We start from the raw sequence: 26158 nt of genomic DNA, 5'->3' as shown, positions 1-26158 counted from the left end.
TCCATTGGATCGTGTTCCTAGGTAGGAAGCGTGCCATAGGCAATCTTATATTCTGAAAAGGGGTTCATTCATCGTTGCTTGTCAAGACGGTTTGATGTTGGTGTCACCCCTGAAGCACCGCTCTCGACAAGGGTGAGACGTTTTGGGATTGGTCAATGGAAACACTGTAACCTCAACATTTACGTTGTTAGTTATAATGGCTTTTCGAGCCCAAGTGATCCAACTAACAACACGTACTTTCAACAGTATGACATATCCCAGCAAACAACTCTACCTAATGCCTTCCCGGCCTTGTAGCAGTACACGGCATTGGGGTCTCCTGGAGAGCTGAGACCCGTTGCGCTGCAGGGGCCTGTGTTACGCCGCTGCTCTTAATGTTGAGGATGGTATTCTCAGGCTCTGTTATCTGGATTTAATTGATCATATGCTTCCATGATGAATAATTGGGCTGCTACAATTATCATTTAATGCATATGGTAGCACAGTTTCATTTCTATAAGTGTTTATCCCTATTAGGTGTAATGTGGAGTTGAGAAAGACTTTTTTCAGTTTTCCACCAAAGGCCAAGCGGCTTGTGATGTGTGTGTGCAAGGGGAGGCTATGAAGGATTATTTCCCAAAAATATTTGTTCTTCTTTCTATGGTATCCTAACACATTTCAGCTTCATTTCTTTGAAGTAGAAACTCAATGTTGGTCTTATGAAAATGTGCCAGTCCTTCTGGCTACTTTTAGAGCTTGCTATACAGTGGATTCAAATTTCCCCGCCTGTAGATTTCTAGGATGTCTTTAAAAGTCTACTTTAGCATCAGATTTTGGTCATTTACCTGTCCGTACATTGCCCCCTCTTTTCCTGGGTTCTCCTTGTGGTGCTTTGCATTCATGCAGATGTTTAGCATGCTATCTTTAGCGCCGGTCACGCTTGCAGCAAAAAACCAGATCAAAATCCATCCCATGATCGGTCTGGAAATAAGAGGAAAAAAACGATCAATGGAACTATTCCACAACAAAGAAGTGCTGCCTTCTGTGAGAGTGGGCTCTAGGCACCTGCAAAAAATTGTAAGCATTATTCAAACATTCAATTAATTTTATTTTGCACTAAAAAGTCCATAAAGCCAAGAGAAGGAAAGAAAAAAAAATGTAGTAAAACATCAATTCATAAAAATCAGCCAATACTTCACTGAACGTCCAAGATAAGATGATTCTTATAAAACAGCCTAACAAAAAAATACAGCCTTAAAACTAATGGAATATGGGACTGCCCTAAAATCCGTACATATTGGGTCAGGCTGAAGGACATAATGGAGGAGGAGGTGGTGGGGCGGAGGTACCGCTGGAGGGTAGATGGCACGTTTTGGGGGTCACAGGGTACATTACGTGGCCCAAAGGAGACAAGATATGGTTGGCCTTTGCGAGCATGGTAGCCAAAAGAAACATCGCAAGACTTTGGGGGAGTGACTTGATTGAAACAATAAAAGAATGGGAACGAGATATAGGCTGGTGCCAGATAGCATAGAAAGTCATCTATAATAGTAGAGGGTGCCCCAAAAAATGGGAAAAGATATGGCAGGCTTGGAAGAGATATAGAGGAGAATGGATGGATACCCCAGATGCATCACCGTAGGAGTCCCCCCCCCTCTGGGTACCACAAACTACATATCTTTGACACACCCTCTCCCTGGGAGGCCAAGGGCCTCGGCTGGTAGCAGAGTCTGAACACTTCATAGGGGGCATGGGGGAGGAGGGAGGTAGGGGGGAGGGTCCTGGCCAAGGAGGTGGGGATTGGAGGAGAGAGAGGAACGGATTAGCTGACCCACTTATATTCGTTTGGGGCATGACCTGGGGGTGGACTGTATTTCTGCCCATTAATGGCTGGTGCACTCTACTCATTTAATGTGTGAATACCACTGCTTTCTCACTACTACCTGATGTGTCTTTTGATGGAGCTGTTTTGTTTCAATAAAAAGATTTTAAAAAAAAACTAATGGAATAGTCCAATCAAGAAACCACAATAAAAATGATCTTCAACCACACAACTGTAGGAATGTAGCCCTTATTTACATAGTCATCCCAACTTTTTGCCTGGTAACTGATGTGACTGAGTGCACTGGGTCCCTGCTAACCCGGTCGCCAGTGCCAGAGCACTTTCCCAAAACTGTACAATTGTCCCCTTTGCACCCTCTGTAAGTTCTAGTAAATGGTACCCTGGGTACCCAAGGCCTGAGGTACTAAAGAGGGTCCCTAAGGGCAGCAGCACGAATTGTGCCATCCTAAGGGACCCCTCACCAAGCACATGCAGGGCTGCTATTGCAGGCTGCGTGTCTTGGTGCAAACAAAAGCGAAAACACGACATGCCACACATCTGTGTGCCATGTCCCCCAACACTGCATGAAATATTTGTAATTCACCTCTACAGCAAGCCCGACAGCCCTAAGGCAGGGTGCTGAATATTATATGCGAGGGTATACCTGCATGAGCATATATGCCCCTGTGCTGGTCAGTCCTATTTCTCCTAGTACCAGGGAAGCCATTTTAAAACATGTGCTGGACTCTGGTGAAAACGAGTTGCCTAGCTACAAGATGGCTTCACTGAAGTTAAGGATGTTTGGTATCAAACATCTCCTATTGATAAACCCACACCGATTCCAGTGATGGATTTACCAATACCTGCATCCAGAGGGCACCTTAGAAGTGCCCCATGAAAACCTACCAGCCTCTGGTGTGCTCCGTGACGGGTTTCTTTGGGGCTGCACCTAAAGACAATTCTGACCTCCTAGGGTGAGACCCAGAGCAAAAGCCTGTCCGGGAAGAGGGTGTCACCCGCCCCCCTCCCCCACACAGGATGACTTGCTGCTTAGCAGTCCTAGGCCGGCAAGCTTCAAAGAGCTGCTGCATTTTAAACAGGAATCTGGCTCTCCTCACAGATGAAGTAGCCGACCCACTTTGTCCAAAGCCCTCTTGGCACCTGGACAGGTGGGAAAATGAGTCCAATAGGCGTACCACCCCCAGGCTAGTACCACTTCTAAGGTGGGCCAAACTGAGATGGACACAATGTTTCAGAATTGGCAGTCTTTCTGATGCATACTCAGGAATTCAGTTACAGGGGTAAGCCACTTCCCACAGGAAGTGGTCACATAGGGGGCATAGTAACCTCAAGGGTCATTAGTCCTTTGGCTATTGCCCTACACTCCCCTAATGCCACATCACAGACTTTAGGGGAGCCCCTGGAACCAGAAAAGCAAATCCTGATGACCTGATTGAAGACAGACAAGAAGAGTCACACAGAAAGAACAGAAGACCCAGCAACTGACTGATCGAATGTCAACTTGTCCTGCAGGTGTTGAGTCCCCAAAACTCAGGAGACCTCCGCCTTTGCCCAGGAACCAAGACCTCCCGAGGGAGAGCAGAATTGTCCCCTGCATCCTGCACAATGCGAAAGAAGGACCAAAAGGAGTCCTAGCCCGACATAACCCGATGCCGCCAAGCACCACAGCACCCGAGTCCCCCAGTCCATGTCGAAGTGGGCCAACGGCGTGGTCCCCAAGCCCTCAAGGTACCAAGTCCACCATGGAGTGACTCCTCGTGAACTCCCCGATGTCTCTGTTGGCAGGCTGCCTCAATCACGAGTGTCTCTGGATGGAGAAACCCAACACGCCATCTGCACCTGGATGCCCGTTCCCAAGAAGAATAGGACCAAAGATGTCCCCACATCAACATCGGAAGAACCAAAGCCACTTGGTTTCACTAGGCTGGTCCCCCAGTCCACTCCTGCAGCCGCTTTCTACTGCAACCGTTCTCCATAGGAGAACATTAAACACCTGATGCTCTTTTGCACCTCTGTGCCTGGCCGCCCTAGTGCCGCTAGTGGTGTTCTGCTGGTGCTGCCTTGGAGCTTGCCCACCACTCACCTTAACTTCTGGAGAAGGGTTCTGTAAGTCGCTGACACGAACTGGTAAACCGCATATGAATTTCCTCCTGTAGGTTAACTTTGCAAAACCTGGATATTGCGCCAAGTGTCGTCTTTTTTAACTGAAAAGAATTCCGAGAACTTGTGCATGCGGACGGCACAGCAGTGCATCGGCAATCATCTGCACTTCTCCCTCCTCTGACTCTCTGGCTCCTTACCCGATCTAGTTCCAATCCGTGAAATCAGCTCTCTTGTTTTTTTGGAATCGGCCCCCTCGGATTTTGGACTTGGACTCTCATGTACCCAACTATTTTGGGGACTATCTTCTATTGATACACGTGTCCTGGATCCACCATCTTAGCCACCTTTGTCCTTTTCTCCTCCCAGATGGTCCCCATCTGGGCAGCCTTTCGATCATCTCTCTTTTCCATGGACTTGCTCCACGTTTTCGATTGTTGTTAAATTCTCTGGTCCCATCTCCCTTTCGTCTCTACTTTCCTGTCCTAATCTGCTTTCCTTACTGTTTTTCCCCCTTTCCCACTCTGCCCTTAGGCTGTCTTTGTCTCCACTTATCCTGCGCTAATATGGTTATACCACTGTGTTAATTTGTTTCATCTTATGTCTTTTTTGCCATTCTCGAGTAACCTCGTGTTTTTAATGTTTCACATTGTGTAATGTATAGTAACTCTCTGTAACTTGCTTCTTGCTAATTCTCTTGTAAAGTGCTCTAATACCTCCGGGTCTAGCCAGCGCTATATAAAAAAACTCAATTAAATAAAATTCATATTAAAAAAACGTACATTCCTGAACGATTTTCTTCTGATGCCTAAACATATATAAAAATAGTTTGCTATTTTTATAAATTCAGGTGGATCTCCTTCGTGAGTCATGTGTCTCATTTATGGACCATTGTGTGTATTTTCAGATGTCTTGCACTCCTCTGTGTTAAGCCGAAGGCTGCTGGACCCCACTAACCCCTCAACAGGGCACCTTGGGATTGCCATGGCAAGCCCCCTGTCCACTCATTAGGGAACACCTGGACTCTTTACTTTCATATATATCATAAAAAGAGCCAGCTTCCTACAACAACCAATCGTGGGTCCAGACTGTGTGCCAATAAAACAAAAATACGAGTTTCAGCAGCAATTGGATCTAGTCCCTGTACCCTACCTACACTAATAATGTTGGGATCAATCATCGGTAAGAAAATACTGCATATATCCCTCTACAGAGACGCTTCTCTAGGCACTGTAGTGCCCGTAGCCATGAGAAAAGATGGATCTTGAGCAAACCACGCAAACTCCGATAATCCAGTTCAGTTCTCAGCAAGGCTAGTAGATTGTCCAATATTTCTGTAGCTAAGGGAGAGAGAAGCTTTTTGCAACAAATCTGTGCCTGAACGTCAGACAAGTGAGTAGTTTGGGTAAGGAGAAGTTTGCTGGATATGTACATGCAGCAGGCAAAGACAAGGAAATTGAATTCGATCTTCCACTGTCAGCCAATGGAGCTTATTACTGGCCTCAAAATGATGGTCCTTTCTCCTAAGGTTCCTCATAAATGGAATGGTCATGACAATTTTAAATTGGACCACCCTAGGAAACCCCAATTAAGCTGGTTCTTGAAGAGGACACTAAGGAGAAAGCGTGAGAAGTCACCCATGGGAGTGTCTTTCTTGCTCATGATTGGCTGGATGGGTTACAGATGTGTGTATGTATCTTGCTCATGATTGGCTTTGTGTGGTACAGAACAGGATTTATGATCACAGCTCCCAGCAGAAAATGTTTTGCACTTTATAAAGTGAGATTTTGAAAGTTATAATACTCAACACATTTATACATAGAGAACACAAAACGTTGAAAACAGACATTGTACACAATAGATATAGTGATAAATGAAACAGAGACAAGTGTCGCAGAAGCCCCGTAAAAGTTTGCGTTAAAATATGCGATGAAGAAAAAAATACATAGAGAAATATTAATACATATAAACGTAGTTGCACTAATGGTACTTATGCTTATTAATGCGGTTTATGCTAAATGAAGTGGCCTTGTGTTTTGATGCTTTTGCTAATACGCACTAGTTAGAGAGAAAAATAGTGCAAAAATGTAGAAACAATGAAATGTAAACTTGATATTTTACAGGATGATATGAAGAGATTATAGTTCATGAAAACCTTCAAACAATGGCTCAGAAAATGTTTTGTGAAAAACATGCATTTATATGAATAATGTAAAAAATATGTAATAGGATATTTCTAACATTTGCTATTTTTATGTAATAATATTTGTGAAGTTTAAACATTTCTAAGCAAATTGATTTAATTTCATTACATTTGAGGTAGAGTTGAAAAGCTTATTTCATTCAACTGTGCACTGCTAACAAAGGCCTTTTTTTCTAGATGCTTTTTTTCTCTGGTGTTGACCTTTCCCCAGATTTTATACAATGGATAATTCCTTGCAAGTGTAATGTACAGTTTTCTTTTACTCCATGCCACTGAAGTTAAGGTATCCTGGCTGATGGGGGCTGAAAGGTCGAAACCGGTCCTAGGATGCTTGTTTTCAGTCTAGGGAAGACCGGTCCTGGCAGTTCGGGCTACACTGTTCCCATTGGGCGCAGGGTCAAGACTGATTTGCATATGGCTGGGTCCAAACTGGAATGACATGGTGAGCAAAACAACAATGGATTTAGGCCCAGATCTTTGTACTGGGGTGAATGTATGACATTGTTCTGCATTCTGTCCATCAATTGTTCTTTTTAGATTTGTCGCCCTGAGTGGAACGGGTATGCCCAGACATGGGTCCTGTGCTCTCCATGCCACTGGACTCAAGCTATCCTGGCTGATGAGGCTGTAGTTCCGTAGTTCGTGGGTCCGTGATTCATAGATTCTGAAGCCGTTAAATAAAGGTCGTCGGATATAGACGATTTTGGTATCAGCGGACCGCAAATCACGAGTGCGGTGTGTACGAGTGTTTTCGTCTAAAACAGGCTCAGACACATTTTAGTAAAATTGTCATTGTATTAGAGATGCAAAATTCCTCTTAATCAGCAATGCTTTTTTTTAAAACCCGCGTTACATGACGAGCTCAGCTCGTCATCAGCATCGAAAGGGTTAAGCAATTGCTGATTAAGAGGAATTTTGCATCTCTAATACAATGACAATTTTACTAAAATGTGTCTGAGCCTGTTTTTGAGTCTTGTTGATTCATCGTTTGGTTGTAATTAATGGTCTAAAAGTATTGTCTTTTTTTTTTTCAAAAACCTTTATTGAACAAAGTTGCGCAGCAAGGTTACACGATTGCACTGCATCAAGACATTATATACAGGAATAAAGTATATCGCAGCAGAGGTTACCTCAAACACGTAGCACAAGAAAGCAATACAGAGGAGAAGTGTTGTGGCAGCACCGGGCAGTAGAATGAGCCATGGGAGGAGGCACAGTGAGTGGGGGAGAGAGGCTAATTGAGCAGACGTGAATGTGTGCAGGGAGGAAGCCAGTCATTGACCATCACTGGCTTCGGCGGGGAGCGCGGGGGAGGTCGTAGGGCACTGAGGGTTACGACTTAAGAGGTAAGACACAAGTGGACCCCATATGTCAATTGGACGGTATTTGGCTGGCATTAGGTCCCAGAATTCGGACAGGAGTGTCTTACAACATGAAGTATCCTCAAGCCAGGTGTCGACCTTGGGTACAAGCCTGCAACCCCAGCACATGAAGGCCCTGCACCGCGCAAGGACAAGAAGCATCGCAGTCAAGCGGCGTGTGGCATCTGGGCAAAATTTGACAAAGCCTAAGAGGCAGAGGAGAGGATCAGGCTCGACCAGTGATGAGGTGATCTCAGAGATAGTGGCACAGACCTCGCACCAGTATGAGGAGATCTGAGGACATAGGCAGGCGAGGTGGGAGAAGTCTGCGGCATGAGCAGAGCAGCGCATGCATCTATCGTTGGGGATAAGTCCCATCTTATGCAACTGAGCAGGAGTCCGGTAAAGCCTATGTAAATATGTAAAATGAATATGCGCAGGCGGTAGTTTGGGGACAGGTGTTGGATCTGATTGTAGCAATAGAGCCAGTCTACTTGAGAGATTTTGACACCCAGGTCCTCACACCACACCACGTGTGCCCCGTCAGTAGATATGGGAGAAGCTGCCAGTGGGAGGGCATACATTTTAGTGACTACTTTCCAGGGGGAAGGGGGACGTGTAGAAGAAGTCAAGAGTGGCCATTGTGGAAGGAGGCTGGGGGAACAAGGGGTGAAGCTCCTTGCCGATAGCCCTGAGTTGATAGTAGAGCAGAGTGTCCATGGGGCAGGAGTCGGCAGCGAGTGAGAAGAATGTGTTCCCAGGATAAAGGTCAGACTCTGTGGAAAGCCCTAAGTGGGTTGCATGTTTAACCATCCCGGAAGACTGAAGGGGGGGAAAAGCAGGATGATGAACAATAGGCATGGCACTCGCGGAGAGCATATCAGAGCTGGAGAATTTGCAAAGCCCATCCCAGACCCAGCGCAGGGTCTCCACCGTGTCGATCTCTGTACGTGGAAGTTTGGCCAGGGCGAACAAGACGGTCGTGAGCGGCCATGGGGCAGCAAGGTGGGCCTCCACGACGACATGCACCTGAAAAGGAGTGGGATGGAGCCAAAAATGGAGGAAACTGGCCTGAACGCTAAAGGCATCAAGTTTAAAGTCGGGGCACCAAGACCACCACGCGACATCAGGAGGGTAAGGATATTATACGCAATTCTCCGCTGTCGACCGGCCCAGACCAGAGTAATAATCAATGAGCGTACTTTGCGAAAAAAGTGGTCAGTGAGGGGAATGGGAATATTGACAGATAAATATATCAACTTTGGGAACACCAACATCTTAGCGATGGCTATGCAACCAGCCAGAGACAAAGGCAGCCGGTGCCAGAGGGGAATCTTGGACTCACAAACCAGTCCACAACCCGGCCAAAATTAGCCCTCCAAAGTTCGTCCACATCCCTGCTCAACCAGATGCCTAAGTATCTTGTGGGACCCGCCACCCACACAAAGGGGGAGACCGGAGTGAAGGGCACCATGGCGTCCATGAGGGGGTACAGCATGGACTTATTCCAGTTAACCTGAATGCCGGAGTAGCCTTCAAACCATAACACCTCATGGATCAGTGGGCTGAGGTTCTCCTGAGGATTGCGGACATAGAGAGTAACGTTGTCCACAATGATGGAGACAACAAGGGCACGAACCGCGAAACCGAGGCCTCTCTGGGTGTGGTGCTGTCAAAGTCTAGCAGCAAGGGGGTCTATTGCGATGGCAAAGAGCATGGGTGACAGCGAGCACCCATGCCTGGTAGCTCTCCTGATACAGATAGGCTCAGATATTTGATCGTTAATCCGGAGGCGGGCAGTGGGAAGGGTGCAGAGAAGTAATATTTTACGTATAAAGACTGGGCTGAAGCCCAAGTGAGGGAGGAGACAGAAGAGGAAGGGCCACTCTAGGTTATCGAAGGCCTTGGTGGCATCAAGCTGGACAGCCTACTGCTGGGAGCGCTGGGTTTATTTAATGAAGGATGGTGAATATAGTGGTATTGTTGGAAAAAACAGCCAGCTCTGCAGGAACAACAGATGTTGCTACTCTTATTTTGTGGCGCGACTGCAATTGGTTTGTACAATTCTTGCTAGTCTTAAATACTTTAGGAGGTTGAGACTTCCTGTTGCTATTCTTTATATCTACAGTATGGTCTTGAGAGTGGTGCATCTAACTCGGATTTCTAACTTGTCAATTAATGGTCCTCAGTGGACAGCTAACAAATTTCAGACATCCTAGTTTCCGCCCCACCTATCGACAGAGAAAGATTCATCAGAGGATCATTGCCTCTGTGGTATAGGACTTTGATTTGGTTATCCAATTAAAGGGCCCAGTACGGTTAGAGGAATAATTAGACCTCCGCTGGATCACACTCTTCAGGGTGTGTTAACTGAGAAGCCCGGTGTCCCAACTACCAGGAAATACAACAAATGGGTAGTATTTCTAAATCATATGTATTTATTTAGGTATGATTAAAAAGCATGTGATTGCATAGATTAATCAATAAAATAATTCCAAAGCAGTGACTATTAACAGAAGTATAAAAAGGCATAAAGGAAAGCCGACATATGTGTCTCAGTGGCCACTACATAGGTGTGTAGTCTGGCACCAGCAGCCTAGACCGGGAGGTTGGATCTGGAAGTGACCTAACACAAACTTCACTCTAAACTTGTCTGTTTTGCAGGACTGCAAATGAACCTCATCCTTCTTGCTGCAGAGGGCAGCTGCTTTTACTCCTTCTGGTCGCTGTTCTCTGATCTCCAACGCACCTTCCTAAATCGCTTTCATATATCCTGGAGGACCTCTACATGCAAGGAGCCCAGACGAGGAAGGGCAAAATGCGTTAATCTATTCTAGTGTGCTCATTAAAGCAGCTAGCCAACAACAGGAACCAATGGAAACAAGCATTTGCAATGCAATAGGTCTTGCATTTCTTAAAGTTAAAACGGTTGGCGTTGAAAATGTTTTTTTACATTGTTTTTTTATTTGCAGTGGAGTTATTATATTTGCTTAGCAAAATTGGCAATAGTATAAAAAAGCTAAGTAAAAAACATGGTCATTTTCAATGCCAACAGCGCTAACTTCAACAAATGCGAGACCTACTGCATTGGAAATGCAATCGGTCTCGCATTTATTGGAGTTGACGTTATTGACATTATAATTGCCAATGTTTTTTTACCTAGTCATGCTGCAGGGTGGAGTACCCTGCAGACGATATGTTAAATCCACCCTAACCAGAATGAATTGCATGCAAGACGGTACCTCGAGGACATTGAAATAGCAACGTACATATATACAATCAGTAGGTTTGAAATGTGACAAAATAATTATTACATTCAATCCAGATTTGGTTGTACTCTGTGGAACTGATGAAGGGAAATTTATAGAAGGCCTCACATACATTTTAGATGTGGTAGTGAGTAAAGTAACAACTGCTAACCTTGCTTAGGACCAAGTGTTTGTCCTGCCTGAAACCTCTGAGAAATAGTGCTCTGAGGCTGTACTTAAACCCCCGGGAGTAACAACACATGTAACAGGGGGTGTCCTCATGTGAGGTTACAATTAGAGACAAGGCAGTGCTAAGGACGGACTACTAAGCCTAATGACCAATAAAACAAAATCACCATTTGTAAAGGGCAGAAGCGGATAAAAAAGATGGGTGGAAAGTGGGCGGAGCTTTATGCCCATATCCTGAATAAAGCAGGTCTTGAAGAGACAACGCAAGCAATGCCTAGGCGAGACCTAAAAAAGGTTCATTGTACTCACCTCACACACTAACACAAACAGCTGAGGGAAAGAGCTTGGACTCAAAAGAGCAAGGGTTCCAAAGGAAAGCGAGGCCCCCTAAACTACTGATCCCTGGGGAGGGTGAGGGCATTAAACTACAAACTACGGGGAAAGGGCAAGGGCTCCAATGGGAAGGAATCCCCACTAAACTACTGACCCATAGGAAGGGCAAGGGATCCATAGGTTTGGGAGCTCTACCAAACTAAAGACCGCAGGGAAGAGCAAGGGATGCAAAAGGACGGAAGCCCAGAGAAAATCAAGGTTTGCGGCAGCCAATGAGCTGTACGTGGAAACCTACAGCTGGCTGGAACAAGCCACGACCGGGAGGCTTACTGAAACCAGCGTGACTAGCAGTGCCCTGCATACTGCTACACTGCTTATCAAGCACAAATCAATTGAAATGACACAACCACATCATACCAACATGCATGACCCACCAAATGTATAAAACATATGCACAAAGGGCAATGCTACATAAAATACAATATCAAAAGTAAATGTTTGGTAGAGCTATTAATAATCAGAACAAAAAGTGCCCCCAAAAACCAGAATCTCCAAACACGGCTTCACCTTCAATCTAAACAGAAGCCTCAGAGTCGCCGGGAAACCCTTCTTGGGTAGCTGTGGGCCATACAAATGTAAAAATAAATAAATAAATAAATAGAGTCCTCTCAAAATACAGAAGGTTTGCTTAGTTCAGGTGAAACGTTCGCCATACAGGCAGGTAACATGTAAAAAACTTAGTAGGTAGAAGTTGATCCTTTTTAACAGTAACACCATGACAACTCGTTTTAAAAATAAATTCTGGTCTAACAGATGTCGCATTATTTCATCTCCTTGTTACGATGTCCTTTTGATCACAAATATATGAGAATTAGACCTTCAAGCCTGATATTTTCCTTGTTTGCTACAGAGGACTTCTGTTTTGGAATAGTTTATCTGGATCTAGTGCGTAAAGGTCTCTATTCTGAAGAACGGGTTATCATATTGTCATACTGATTAGGTGATAAATGACGAGTTAGCATGTCTGATATGTTTAATAGGCGATATCACTCCGTCCATTATGATGGGGAAAAAATTTAAATCTAAGATGTTTTATGTCCATCCAGGTTATTGTCTTGTGTGTATCATGCGTGGTTAGGTTTTGCTGCCATTGTTGTGGTGTTCCCGATCAAATTTTTCTTAACCAGAGAAGGAAGTAGAAGTTTTATCACAAGTAGATCCACCTGAAGGCAGGAGGCGGAGTTTAAGGCTGGTAGGGGAAGATGCAGTATAGAGTTCATTATTCCACCTGTTAAGGCGAGAAGTAGATTTAAGTCTAGACTCCTTATTAGTCAATTTTCTTGAAAGCAATTGGTTATAAAGTTCATTAAATAATTACAGATATTTCTAGCCAAATATCTATTAACAGGACAGCTTTGGGCCTACATGTTTTATAATTATCTTCATGAATGATTTTTAAAGCATATATTTGTTCTTTTATAGAATTCATGTTATATTTTGTTAACCATGCCCTTCGCTTACATTTAACTCTGCATATAAATGTGTTTGGCATGATATATATACAAATGTGCCCTTAATGTGTCGACTGCACAATGTACACAACATTATTAACTTGCGGTGTTCACATACAGCTCCGTCCAATATGCATCAAAGCGGTGATGCATATTCCTTTCAATGACCTGCCAGTCTTCAGTGCATGAGTGCAGGTTCATTCTCAATCATGCAGGTATGCATTTCCATATAACCCCTTTACAGTATGGGTACGTTGTTGAGTAGGTATTTGTAGGCGTAGGTGAGGATTTTGAAGGGGATTCTCCTCTCCACGGAGAGCCAGTGGAGTCTCCACAGGTGTTGGCTGATGTGTTTGTTACAGGGGATGTCGAGGACAAGTCTGGCTGCTGTGTTCTCAATTGTCTGTAGTTTGCGGAGAAGGGACTTGTTCAGGGCCGGACTGGGAACTGAAAGCAGCCCTGGCAAATTTAGCCAGACCAGCCCCCGCCCCGCGCGCAGCGAGTGAGTCCAACAACTAATAGGGGGGCTTGGGGGGGGGGGGGTGTTTCTCCCCCCACAAACATTTAGGAAAAAGACAGACCAAAATGGTGTATTTTACAGCACATTTCTCATTACATATTCAAGTATATCAATTTTCAAAGCACAGTAAATAGTAGATGATGACCTTAAATAGCACCAGGTTACCCACCAAGTCATATGTACCCATAGACGTTCTTTCAGAGGGCACCAAAAATAGACACAAGTAGTGAATCAGAGAGAACAAAGTAAAAGTGGGACCAGCCCCCCCATGGTGTGTAGCGAGCAGGCGCAACAGTTAGCAACCACCACTAGGACTGGCGCTAGTTGTGAAATCCTGGTGACCTATGTAGTAAAAGGGAATATTTTTAGGCCTGGCAAAAGGGTCCAATTGCTAGGTAAAAATGGCAGTTTTACAACTGCACAGGCAGACTGCAGAGAGAGAAGCACTAAAAATGAAGTGCTTTCCACACTAAACCCCATTTCACAGGATTTGTCATTCCTTTTTTCCACAGTAAATTACAGTTTGACTAGCTGAACTTTATGGAAGGGTGTGGATTTTAATTAGTGGATGCAGTAAATCCCAACCATCCCTTCAAAGAGGCTATTATGCAGGGTAACTAATTACCGAGGTACCCTTAGTCGAGGCCATATCCGCATAGTCAATTTCATAACTGATTTACAAAAAGTTAATTTAAACCCTTGAAAGTACTTGAATGTACGGTCCTGTAACAAATACTATAAAGATATGAATCATTGAATATCAAAGTGGAAAAAATGTCAACTTTTGTGTCACACAATGAGCTTCACGCTTAAAGTAGTCCTCCCCAAGCACATTCCAATTTGTCATAGTATTTGCGAACAGGTTTAAGCGCAGTCAGTGCTGGACATACCTTTATCCACGAATGTTTACTATTTTTGGTACCCTCTCTATGGAAGTGCAGGACTTGAAACTTTAGTTTCTGTGGTCAAATAAACATTACTCACATGTAGACAGAGGTCTCAGACAGACTTTGCAGGTTCCTCTTGTGAGGAGGAGCATGCCCCAAATTCCATCAGATGAGTTGCATGCTGATTAGTAGGCATACCAAATGCATTTCATTTTAACTTCTACTTACTTGTACCCTCATCCATGGCAGCAGTAATCAATTGCAATAAACGATAAGCTTATATTTATGGTGTGAAAGATCTTGCTGGCGGGTGTATGTCTCACCCTCGGCTTGGATGAACATTTACCAAAGTTCCGTGTTTTGTGTGAGAACACAAACTCCTAGCAAATATAATATATTGGTCATTTACATAATGCAAAAACACAAACGGGCACTGGAATGAACCAGGTGCCCTGAGGGTAAGAGGTAACTGGAGTATATCCTCCCAAAATAGTACAACACGAAAAAATACTCCAGTGGACCACAGGTAAGTCAATTGAGTAGAGTGTAGAGTTCTATGCCCGCGATCTATAAGAGAAAGAAGTGGGAGCTAATAGGGTGATCTAACTATCTGGTTGTCTCTAATGCAACCATGTTTGTTTGGGGAATACTTTAATCTTGTTTATATTACCCTCACACACCCTAGTGGTGTCATGCTTCATCATCGGGTCACCCTGACCCCTATAAGTCAGGGTGGGCTCAACCACAGTATTGGGAAGCTCTTCTGATATTTTGGAGGAGGGGGCTTTACTTAAGATAAATAACATCACCTAGATAGATCCCCGGTTTCCCTTTATTCTTGGGGTCTATCTGGGAAGTAAAATACTGTATAAAGATTACTTATACAAATGGGTCTTGTAAGGATATTATGGTCCTATGACCCTAGTGCCAACATGTTTCAGTCCTCAATGGCCATGAAGGTCCGGGACTTTCTTCAGGGCAGGAAAGCCCCCTATGTGAGGTAACAGAGGATGGGATTCCCTATCCTAACAAAGATGAGGGCAGAGTAGCTGCTCCTCAAGTGTAATGTGTGCTGTTCATGCGTGCTGCCAGGCTGCATCTGTGGAAACAAACAAGTAAACCAATCTCACAAACTTATGTCCAGTTTACTGTTTTTTGCAGTGGAAACGATGGTCAGCAGCGTATGCCAGTGTCGTGAGCATGCACTAGCTTCCAAGTGTATGCTTGAAAAGAGGTGTCAGCCCCTACTTGTGCCCAACAAGTACATGCTTCCGTGACATATCGTGGATTATGTGCACGTGAAACTATGTCTCGGTGGCAAGGTGATCGCATTCTGATGTGGTACATTCATAAGCAACTTGTGTATATACTCATCTTAACTTAACACATATACATAAAAAGTAAGTCTCATTCATATCCACTTGATTATAAAAACAGTTCTGAATGATTCTGATATCACTCGTCTCAGTATGCGTTAATCATGCACATTTGCGTAACTCAAATACTTTACCCAATTAGGGAAGTCGGCTTGCTTCACACAGGGCCGGTCAACATGTGGGTGGTCCTAGCGATATGGGATAGTCTTAGACGCTGTCGTTCTTAAGCAGGGAGCAGCGTTTGAGGTGAATGAGCGGGGTCAGCTCGACCGCATTAAAAAGGAAGGACACTTAATTAAATTGAAGGTCTCACCCAGCAATGTATCTAGTTCGGTTCCGGTCTTCGGCTTGAACAGCCGCGGACATCAGGGCACTGTATGTTATAGTCCCGTGAATGGCAACGGGTGCTGTGTGTGGCGCGCATGCGCGAATGACGTAGTGCGTCACCCCGTGGCGTGTAATCGAATGTAATGCCGGGAAATGTAGTGTTTAGGCCAAATGTGGTTCTTCCTTATGTTGTCAAAAACGGAGGTTAGTGATCGGGGTTGAGATGCACTGGATAGCAGTATGTAAAAAGAATTTAAAGCATCAAGTCGGAGTCTGGTGACCATACCTTCAAAGTTAGTCGAAGGGAGCTAATTAAGTTCATTCTTTTGAAAGTTCATTTTTTTAAAAAAATTATTTTTTCTCAAACAGCAGTATAATGCTCAGATTTCTCTACTTGATTGATTCAGGTTCACTTATTTAATTGGCTCCAGGGTATGGCGTCGTTGAGACCATTGATATGCGTCTTTAATCGGTAGACCCAACGTTGTTCCCTCTGTAGGAGTCTCTTTTGTAGATTGCCAGAACCCTTCACTTGTTCAATTATTGTCCATTGTAAATCTGTATCTTTGTGCAGTTTCTCTACATAGTGTGCTGTTAGTCTGATGGCAGTGATAGCTCGCCTGATTGTGCTCCTGTGTTCACTAATACGAGTTTTAATTTTTCAACTCGTCATACCTATATACATAAGTCCACATGGGCACTTAATAAGGTAGACTACTGACTCGGAGTTGCAATTAGTATGGGATCTTTGTTCCCATGCAGTGCGAAGCCCCAAGTCTATTGTCTTTGTTTGTTCAGTGAATTCACAGGCTACACAGGAGCCACATGGATAGTGTCCAGTAACTGGTGTACTATTCCATAGGGTTGTTTGGTTGTCCACCTTGGGTTTACTTGAATCGGTATGTACCAGGACGTCTCTCAGGCTTTTGTTTCTTTTGAATGAGAACATAGGCTTTTCATATATTAATTTTTTTGATGTTAGGATTGGCCACTTTTTATTTATAATTTTTTTGACGTCATTGGACGACGAATTATATGTAGTAACACAGATGATTTGCTGGGGTTCAGTTTTTTCTTGGGTCTCTAGGAGGGCTTCCCGTGGGGTATTGCGTGCTCTCTTTTTTGCTTTTGCAATGATGTTATCGGGGTTGTCTCTCTCTTTAAGTTTTTCTGACAAAATTTCTGCCTCTCTCTTATAGTCCTCAATCTGAGAGCAGTTCCTGCAGATTCTTAAAAATTGTCCGACAGGTAGATTTTCTCTCAGGGACCGTGGGTGTGCACTGTTGAATCTTAGTTGTTATCAGTCGATTTTGTGTATAAAGAGCTCTCCAGAATCCCATTGTGTGTTAGGATGTTGATGTCTAGAAATGGAATTGTTTCCTTGTCTTTGTTCAAAGTGAAGTGTAGATACGGATTTAATCCATTAATCCAGATTGCAAAATCGTCAACACTTTTGTCATCCCCTCTCCATATGACCAGGATATCGTCTATGTAGCGATACCACTTACATATGTTGTTAGTGTAAGGGTTTTGAGACCATATGTGTTGGTCCTCAAAGTGGCTCATATAGAGGCAGGCTATACTTGGAGCAAAAGTACTGCCCATGGAAGTTCCATGGACTTGTACATACAATTGGTCCTCGAATCTGAAGAAATTTTTAGTTAGTGCTATTCGCATATGGGAGAACACCCACTCAATGGGGGCTGCCCATGGCCATTCCTCCTTCCTTAGAAGTTCCTCAATCACTCCAATGCTTTCTGTCTGGGTGTTGGACCCGGCCCTTTGGGCAGGTTTACCCCTAGACTTTTTGCTTTTTCCTAGCCTGTTTCTGGAACCTGGTGTTGGTGATTCTAGGCCTCTGCGCACTTTTTTCACTGTGGTACAGTGTAAAGTGCTTGAGCTCTCTGTATGAAGAGTGAGTGACCTGCCCTCCCATAGGAATGAATGGGGAATATGTATGCCCATGGTAGTTCCTGTTGTGTGGGGAGTGCAGGGGTCGAGTTTGATATGTGTGAACTCGTGAGAATGAATGCTGCAAAATGATGTATGCAGCATGACTGTGTCTAGTCTAGAAGTACCACTTTTGGAAGTTGGCATAATTGTGTAAGTTGGTGCTAGCGTGTGATTGGCTGGTGAGTCTGCCCAGGAGTGCCTGGACCTGCTGGTGGATGGACTGTCCGGTTTGAGTAGGACAGGGTCTGCAGGGTCTGCAAGGCCCCAGAGGAGGGGGTCTGAGTCAGCCATGGATGAAAGGCCCCTCTGCTGTCAGGGATGGGAGGAAAGAGTGTCTGGTGGTGCCGGGCCGTGCCTGTCTGCCACCCTGCTAGCTCTCCTTCCTGACGGCTCACTGTCACCTCTGGCCCTGAAGCTGTCAGGAAAGACGTAAACCAGAAACATTCCAGCACTCGGGGTCCCTTGCACGAAGTACTTCAAAGGCATTCCTGGCTATAAGAAGGAGCTGTGTCTCCCTCCAACGGGTTCTTGTTCTAGCTCTTGTGGCTGACTTGGATCTACCAGGGGTGGGCGCTGCCCAGCCCCTGGGTGCCTGGATTCCTGGACTCCTGGGGGACCCTTCTGCCCTGCCTGGGCTGAAGGGGGGACTTGGCTTTGCCCCTGGGGAAGCTCTGGGACCCTGGCAGCATGGAGAAGCTGCCTTTTCCTGGGGAAAGCGCTGGAGTTGGTTCCTAGCGCCTTGTTTTAAGAGCCTCTGTGGCTCCAACGTCTGGGGCATGTGCTATGCCCAGAGCCTGTGTGGCTCCAGCAGTAGCGCAGTTGGCGCCAAGGGCCAGTGAGGGCCCTGGCGCAGTTTTATTGTTCTCCAGGTGCCCAGCACTTAGTGGGCACCTGCCACGTTTAGGCTTTTTGAACTTTGAGACTGGCAACCCTGACACTGAGACTCAGGGCGTCTGAGCCCCAACAAGGCCATTGGCCTAGGGACTGCCACAGGTGGTGGCTTATGTGAGTTTGTGCGCAATCATATGGTTATTGCACCTCTGAATGTGATTTCTTGCATCATGTGTTATTCCTGCACCTCTGAAGGTTTTTAGGCCTCATGTGATTTTTGCGCTATTGTATTACTTTGACACCTCTGAATGTTTCCTGCATTATGTGTCTTTCTTTTCATGCGCTACACCTCTGAATGTTTAGTCATCATGTGTCTTCTTGCGCTGCACCCCTGAATGTATTGTGATTACATCATGTGCTCTGTCCTTAACACCGCTGAATGTGTAGGTCTATACATCATGTGTTTCTTTCTTTGCTACTCCTCTGAATGTATATTCATGCATCATGGGTAATGTGTTCTGATTTATACCCCTAAGTGGATTTTATCCTTAGGTGGTTGTTCTTTCTAGTACAGGTGGTCCTAGTGAGGTCCTGGTTACCTGCGTGACATGCTCCTAAGGTGTTTAGGGTTGCGTAGTGTGTACTTACCTGTTCCCAGTAGTTACTGGATGTGATTCATAACTGTTACTTTGTGCTACAGTGATTTTATACTCTTTTAGTCTAAGTTCTGATAGTATTTCATTACTACTAATGTGCTGAGTGTGACAGTGGCCCTTGTGGCCCTGTCTTGTGAATAATCCCATGTGAATATTGCCCGTGCCAATTGGCACCATGTATATGTGTGATTTTATCTGATGTGCTTTTACAATACAAAGGGTATTTTTATAATAACCTTGTGTGGAGTCTCTTTTGTGGTGTACCTAGTATGTTGTTGCTATTGTGCGCTGACGCAAATGCTTTACACATTGCCTTCGAGTTTAGCCTAGACTGCTCGTGCCAAGCTACCAAGGGGGTGAGCAGGGGTTATCTTGGCGTGTGACTTCCTTGCCCTGACTAGATTGGTGGTTTCTGCCTGGCTTTGGCGTCAGCCTTAGCCTACCAGAAATAGCCAGTTCTAACATTGGTGGGTCAGCGGTGCGGATTTGGAACTGGTGTTTGCGCAGTGCCATAGCGACAACTGGCTACATTACAAAACTCTGCAATTGTTTTTTTCAGATAGTCACATGTTTGGGATTATTGCTTTTGATTTTTTTTCCTCAAGAGTGTCATTTTCAAATGTGTTTCTGCGCTTTATGTTTAGCGGCAGATGAGAGAAAGTGACAGGGCGGGACGCCAGTAGAGGGGGAGGTTCCCATAGATTAGGAATCCCTTGCTGGGTCCCTTGTCCAATCCCAAATCCTGTACCTGTGTGGGTAGATAGGAGAGGGAAGGAGTGTGAGGAGAAAAGACTAGCTCAGGGGGGTAGTTGTTCCCTGGGTGTAGTGTGTGCGTCTGGATTCCCCAGTGTGGTAGGATCCAGTGGTGGCAGCTTTGATGTGTCCAGTGTGTTAACTCCCATTCCCCGCTCCCAGAGTTTGGTACCTGTGTCACGTGTGGTCAGGTTGAGTGATCAGGGGTGGTAAAAACTGCCTTACCAGTCCGAGGGGGGGGGGAGTGTGCGCATGAGTGATGTGCTGAACTGGAGGAGTTGGTGTGAGTTTTCTTTTTGTTAAAGAGCTTGCATGAGAGGTGTACCTCTGGTGGTGTGCAGGAGGTCCTGCAGAGGAACTGGACAAGAAGGTGGACGTCTGGCGGTGTGCTAGATGTCTTGCAGTGGCATTAGGGAGTGATTCTAAAAGCAGTGGCTTGTGTATCTGTTGATCCTGTGTAGGTGAAGAGGTTCATGTGTAGCCCAGCTAGATCCCAGTAGGATGGTAGGGGTGTAGGGGCTCACGTCCTGTCTCAGTGGAGGCGGAGTGAGTGTGGGACAGTGTGTCCCACGTTGGCCTGAAACCTTATCTCAGGGCCCGGAGGGTTCCCTAAGGGAGCGCCAGGTCAGGGGCCTAGGCTGTACATACAAGTCATTTGAGGAGGATTTTCCTGTGTCTAGAGGACGGGGAGTGTCTGTAACCAGACCTCCGGCAGTCCTAGTATTGGGCAGTACCGCTCCTAAGTGGAGGGTGCAGAAGTCCTGGCTCGCTGAGCATTTGACCGTCTAGAGTGCTTGACCATTTGTGGGGCCTCTGGAGGTCGTTCCCCGAGGAGGGGGGAAAGCCGGGTTGGGGTTGTGGCCTGACCTGGGAGGAGTACTGGAGGAAAGTGTGTCACTGATACGCCGCTGGCGTGTGCTCTGTCTAGCCTTGGACATACTGAGAATCACCCTGTGATAGGGAGTACTAAAGGAGTGTGTCACTGATACGCCGCTGGCGTGTGCTCTGTCTAGCCTGGGACATACTGAGAATCACCCTGTGATAGGGAGTACTGGAGGAGAGTGTGTCGCTGATACGCCGCTGGCGTGTGCTCTGTCTAGCCTGAGACATACTGGGCCTGTAGTCATGGAACTGGAAGGGGGTGCAGAGGGACGGTGTCCTTACTTCTGCCCCCGGTGCAACCTGAGGGTTTAGATCTTAGGTTGGGAGATTAGGAAACTTCTAGGTCAAGAGGAATCTCTGCCCAAGTGGATCAGCTGAAGAGACTGAGGGGGGCTGCCCTAGCTGTGTGATCTGGGGCTCACCTGCAGTTGTTGTTTCCACTAAGGTAGAGGAAAGGGGGCTTTGCTGTGGACTGTGTCCCCCCACCTGCTTGAAGAGGAACTGTGCTGTGTGCTTTGTACCTCAGAAGTGAAATAGTGTCCAGGTGGTAGACCAGTGATGGAGTGAGGTCCTGATCTGGTAGGAGACTTGTGTTCTGGTGAATGCTTCTCTGTGAGGGTGCGGAAACCCAGAAGTAGGGGTAGGGTGGGGCATTCTTGCCCGAGACCTCTGGTCAGCTTGGGGGTGTGGACCCTAGGTTGTTGGATCAGTGGTAGTTGTAGCTACACTGAGAGAGAGAGTGGAGAATGGCTATTGAGTGCCAGGGGTTATGGCCCCCCGCTCTGTGGATTGGTTAGGACCTGTGATTTGGATGGTCTTGGCTGTGGATGACTAGGGAGTCCCAGTGGGGTGTCCTAGTTGTGTCAGAGAGTTATTGTTTAGAGGTAACCAGGTAGGTTCAGAGTGGCGAAAAACCAGGGGGTTGTCCCTGCCGGGCAGGTCCGTGTCCGTGGTTTTTGTCGCCCAAAGCAGTGAAGCCCATCAGTGGAGTGATTGGTCTACCCTGCGTTTTGGCTGGAAGGGGGCTGTGTTGGACCCGGCCCTTTGGGCAGGTTTACCCCTAGACTTTTTGCTTTTTCCTAGCCTGTTTCTGGAACCTGGTGTTGGTGATTCTAGGCCTCTGCGCACTTTTTTCACTGTGGTACAGTGTAAAGTGCTTGAGCTCTCTGTATGAAGAGTGAGTGACCTGCCCTCCCATAGGAATGGGTGCCTGGATTCCTGGACTCCTGGGGGACCCTTCTGCCCTGCCTGGGCTGAAGGGGGGACTTGGCTTTGCCCCTGGGGAAGCTCTGGGACCCTGGCAGCATGGAGAAGCTGCCTTTTCCTGGGGAAAGCGCTGGAGTTGGTTCCTAGCGCCTGGCGGCGCTGTGCTTCGCCTGGAGCACCTGGGAGCGCTCTGCCTGCTGTCTGGCGCTTTGGAGCGCTTCATTTCCCCCAAGCGCTTGAGAGCGCTTTCTCTGGACTTTCTAGCGCTCTGCCTGCTGTCTAGCGCTTTTACTGCCCGTTTATAGCGCTGATTGCGCTGAGGATTCCTGCCTGGATTTATTTAATTATTTCCGAGTGCCCACCTCGATCTGCGTGGAGAAAAACAACCCACGAAGGGGCCGCGACCGGGTTGGCCGAGACCCAAGGAGAGCCGCGACGGGATTGGCCCGTGGAGCGTCGTGTCACCGGCGAGGCCGCGCTGCCATTGGTTGGCGGCCTCGCGTCATGAGGGGCTCGTCGCAGGAGCCGCGACGGGATTGGCTGGGCCGCCCTGAGGCCGAGGAGGAGGAAGGACGCATGGCGGCCAGGAGAGAGCTGTTCCCGCTTCCCCCTGCCTGGGGGAAGCTCTGATGGTCGTTGCCGGTCTCCCGTGTGCAGAGGGAGACCGGAGATTCCCCCGCCGCCACAGTGAAGCCGGCGGCAGGAGCAGAGAGCCCTCGCGTGCAGCCGCCGCCCGGAGGAGCCCCGCCCCGAAGACAGCCCGGTGAGTTGGAAGGGCTAGGGGGGGGCTCGACGCGGCGGTTGTTGGTGCCGGTGAGGCACCGGGAGCGAGAGCACTAGGGCGGCCCCAGATGGCAGTGGGCCGCCCCAACGTCGCACAGAGCCTGTAGAGGCTCCCACAACCCGGGGCAGTATTGGTGTCAGAGTCCCCCGTGAGGGACTCCAACGAAGCGAGGAGGCTTTGGGCGGTCCCGCTGGGCAGAGGGCCGCCCCGACGATCGCGGGGCATATTACTCGGAGCCCTGTGAAGGGCTCGTGGCCGCATGCTGTCTAGAGAGCCTGTTGAGGCTCAGAAGGGGGTTTCCGTGATTCGAGTCCCCCGTGAGGGACTCCAACTGCCTAAGTTACGTTCAGAGCCTGTCTAGGCTCTTGGGGGGGCCACGTCAGAAGCGGGGGCATCGGGGCATATTGCCGGTGCTCGCCCCCTCCTGCCTGGGAGGAGCTCGTGTCCAGAGTCCGGCGAGGCTCATGGGGGCACCCTTGTTTTAAGAGCCTCTGTGGCTCCAACGTCTGGGGCATGTGCTATGCCCAGAGCCTGTGTGGCTCCAGCAGTAGCGCAGTTGGCGCCAAGGGCCAGTGAGGGCCCTGGCGCAGTTTTATTGTTCTCCAGGTGCCCAGCACTTAGTGGGCACCTGCCACGTTTAGGCTTTTTGAACTTTGAGACTGGCAACCCTGACACTGAGACTCAGGGCGTCTGAGCCCCAACAAGGCCATTGGCCTAGGGACTGCCACAGGTGGTGGCTTATGTGAGTTTGTGCGCAATCATATGGTTATTGCACCTCTGAATGTGATTTCTTGCATCATGTGTTATTCCTGCACCTCTGAAGGTTTTTAGGCCTCATGTGATTTTTGCGCTATTGTATTACTTTGACACCTCTGAATGTTTCCTGCATTATGTGTCTTTCTTTTCATGCGCTACACCTCTGAATGTTTAGTCATCATGTGTCTTCTTGCGCTGCACCCCTGAATGTATTGTGATTACATCATGTGCTCTGTCCTTAACACCGCTGAATGTGTAGGTCTATACATCATGTGTTTCTTTCTTTGCTACTCCTCTGAATGTATATTCATGCATCATGGGTAATGTGTTCTGATTTATACCCCTAAGTGGATTTTATCCTTAGGTGGTTGTTCTTTCTAGTACAGGTGGTCCTAGTGAGGTCCTGGTTACCTGCGTGACATGCTCCTAAGGTGTTTAGGGTTGCGTAGTGTGTACTTACCTGTTCCCAGTAGTTACTGGATGTGATTCATAACTGTTACTTTGTGCTACAGTGATTTTATACTCTTTTAGTCTAAGTTCTGATAGTATTTCATTACTACTAATGTGCTGAGTGTGACAGTGGCCCTTGTGGCCCTGTCTTGTGAATAATCCCATGTGAATATTGCCCGTGCCAATTGGCACCATGTATATGTGTGATTTTATCTGATGTGCTTTTACAATACAAAGGGTATTTTTATAATAACCTTGTGTGGAGTCTCTTTTGTGGTGTACCTAGTATGTTGTTGCTATTGTGCGCTGACGCAAATGCTTTACACATTGCCTTCGAGTTTAGCCTAGACTGCTCGTGCCAAGCTACCAAGGGGGTGAGCAGGGGTTATCTTGGCGTGTGACTTCCTTGCCCTGACTAGATTGGTGGTTTCTGCCTGGCTTTGGCGTCAGCCTTAGCCTACCAGAAATAGCCAGCTCTAACACTGGGGTATGCTCGTATATAGAGCTTCTACATCCAAGCAGACCAGGTGACATTCTTCTGGGTTGTATTCGACATTTGTTAGCAGATTGAGGAGATGTTTCGTGTCTTGTACGTAGGATCTTATAAGTCTTACTAAAGGTCTTAAGAACCAGTCAGTGTATTGTGAGAGGGGTTCAAGGATGGATCCAATGCCGGAGACGATTGGTCTGCCCGGGGGAGGTATTTTCCCTTTGTGGATTTTTGGGATTGTATAGAACATTGGCGTTCTTGGGTCTTCCTGATTTAGGAATCTATGTTCCTTTTTTGAAATCCATTCTCTCTCAAGGGCCTCAGATGTTATAGTCATGATGGTTTTCTTGAGACGTTGTGTTGGGTCACGGTTGATCTTTTTGTAGGACTTGTTATCTGCTAGTGAGGAAAGGCAAGTTGTCCTGTAGACATTAGTATTTTGTAGTATTGTTGAAGCTTTTTGTGCGTGGTTGGAGGTTTTCAACTTCATTAATGACTGCTTCCTCGAAAGCGAGTACTTCCGGGGGCATCATAGATGCGGGAGGGTTGAATGTAGATTTTACTTTCAAGTTCGTGTAGGTCCCCTCAGTTGGGAGTGTGTCATTATCTTGAAAGAAAGTCTACAGTCTTATTTTTCTAAAGAATTACCCAAGCTCGCATCGTAGTTGGAATGTGTCTAGATGGGTTGTTGGAACGAACCATAGGCCTTTTTCCAGAATTCTGATCTCCTCATTTGTGAGGATAGTATCAGTAAGGTTTATTACTAGTCCTTCATTGTGCTCGTTCCTGGCTGTTGTGGGCCCTTGGAACTGCTCCTGGTGTTCGGTGCTGATTTGTCCTCCTCCCATTGTACTCTTCTGTTGTTCCAACGTCCTCTTCTGCCTCTTCTTCCGCCCTGTCCTAAAAAATGCTGGTTAAATTCTGGTTGGAAGTATGGGCCCGCTGGATACTGCGGTGGACCATGGTAAGGGGTTGGACCGAAGGGGCCTGGCCAAGGGTACATCTGTGGATGTCCATATCTTTGGTTGTAACCGCCACCTCGCGATCTCTGTTGTTTGTTACGCCAGCTCCTATTAGAACCACTGCTCGACCAACTGTCCTGGTCTGATTCTGATGACCCTGATTGGTTGCTTCGTGAGGACGTATTATCCGAAGTGTCTTGACCTTTATAGTCATCCTTAACATAGGGGTAGACCTTCTCATGGCTAAATTTCTTTAGATCTTTTTGTAATTTTGAGATCTTGTTCTGCATGAGGAAGTCCTTATGTTCCATAATCTCTTTATTGACTTCAAGTTTCTTTTTATATAGCGTAACTTTGATTTCTGTTAGTAGGTGATCTTCACTTGTTTTTATCTTAACCAGTATCCCGTCTGATAATCGTTTGGCCGTGTTGATAATTAAAATCAGCCAGTCATGTGAGCAGCGCCATGCTATCAGCGACCATTCCTTCTTAAATTGGGGGTCATCCAGAAATATCCTGGGAGCGTTTGTGACCAACAGGCCTGTTGGTGCCGCATTG

At 46.6% G+C, this 26158-nt stretch overlaps 1 protein-coding gene across 2 annotated transcripts in view; it reads right to left on the bottom strand.

Moving 5' to 3' along the window:
• Positions 1 to 26158, bottom strand: part of LOC147693559 (folate receptor gamma-like) — a 165829-nt gene that overhangs the window by 67624 nt on the left and 72047 nt on the right. For both annotated transcript variants that reach the window (XM_086933777.1, XM_086933778.1), the window contains exon 2: positions 825 to 960. In XM_086933777.1, the coding sequence (XP_086789903.1) occupies positions 825 to 960 (136 nt within the window). The remainder of the gene's footprint in view (positions 1 to 824; positions 961 to 26158) is intronic.

This window comes from Lissotriton vulgaris, chromosome 8, assembly GCF_964263255.1.
Source record: "Lissotriton vulgaris chromosome 8, aLisVul1.2, whole genome shotgun sequence".
Classification (NCBI taxonomy): Eukaryota; Metazoa; Chordata; class Amphibia; order Caudata; family Salamandridae; genus Lissotriton; species Lissotriton vulgaris.
This window is presented reverse-complemented; position numbering and strand designations above follow the sequence as displayed.